The 1,073-nt window shown below is 43.7% G+C and overlaps 1 protein-coding gene across 1 annotated transcript; it reads right to left on the bottom strand.

Moving 5' to 3' along the window:
- Positions 1-6: 6 nt before the first annotated feature.
- LOC115239016 lies at positions 7-1,068 on the bottom strand (the record flags this gene model as incomplete). Its single annotated transcript, XM_029813346.1, has 1 exon — positions 7-1,068. A coding segment is annotated over one exon (1,062 nt), but the record flags the coding sequence as incomplete, so codon positions are not given.
- Positions 1,069-1,073: the final 5 nt, after the last annotated feature.

Raw genomic sequence — 1,073 nt, 5'->3', positions numbered from 1 at the left:
GACCGTCCTCTCAGTGCAATGCTCACTGACGCATTTCGGACGGCCAAATGTTCCGAAAGTCGGTTGCGTCGATGGCTCGTCGTCGACGTGACTGGCATCAGAGTGCCAGGATTGTTGGGAAGAGGAAGATGACACAGACGGACATTGTTCGATAAATCCCGAGTCAAAAATATGTTGTTTCTTCGATTGCTTCTCCTTCGATTTCTTGCCGATCTTCCTGTGATTTAACGATAGCTTAGCTCGATTAAACACTGACAGTATCTTCTTCAATGACTTCTTTTGCGGCAACTTCTCGTCCAGCACCGGTATCCATGTCACGGAGGTATCATTGTCGATCTCGATCGGCCGCTTCAGCGAAACGCCGATCACTCGCGGCGATTCTCGATTGAAGTCGGAGCAGGGTTTTAATATCTGTTCCACAGCCTGAGGATTCTTGTGATCGTTTAAAACATCTTTGGAAGGTACAACGGTAATGTCTTGGAAGGATGACTCTAACAGCAAATTGTCATTGGCATGACTGCTCGACGTGTCGTCACACAACGATCTCGAGGAAGAACTCAACGATTGCGATAAAGTTGAGGATAATTCAAATTTGCAATCTTCGTTCTCGAAATCGTACAAATCGACTTGTAAATTCTTGTAACTATTATTGCTAGCATTACTCGAATCACGAGAATTCGTCAAGATATTGTCAAGAGGATCCTCGTCATAGTCCATATCTTTGTCGTTAACATCCTCCAAAGGACTCGAGCAGATCAGCGGCATATTATTTTTCGATTTATATTTTCCCTCGCTTTCCGAGGGACTATAGAATATTTGACCTTTCCTCTTCAGAGTTTCAGTTTCGCTTTTTTTCGAGGAATTGGGTCGAATATTCGTCAATTCTCTCATAAAACCATACTTATTTATCTTGGAAGAGATTCCCGACCACGTCTTTAAAATGTCTGTCATTTTGTCGTTCTTCGAATGGCAGCGATTAGGCATCACGAAATCGTCTTCGAGATCGTGCTTCTTGACGACGGAAGACACGGAAGATATCTCGGATGTATTTTTAAGATTACTGCCGAGTTCGC

The sequence above is a fragment of the Formica exsecta genome, unplaced genomic scaffold, assembly GCF_003651465.1.
Source record: "Formica exsecta isolate Colony F162 unplaced genomic scaffold, ASM365146v1 C16382395, whole genome shotgun sequence".
NCBI lineage: Eukaryota > Metazoa > Arthropoda > Insecta > Hymenoptera > Formicidae > Formica > Formica exsecta.
Note: the sequence above shows the minus strand (reverse complement) of the source record. Positions and strands in the feature narration are given on the sequence as shown.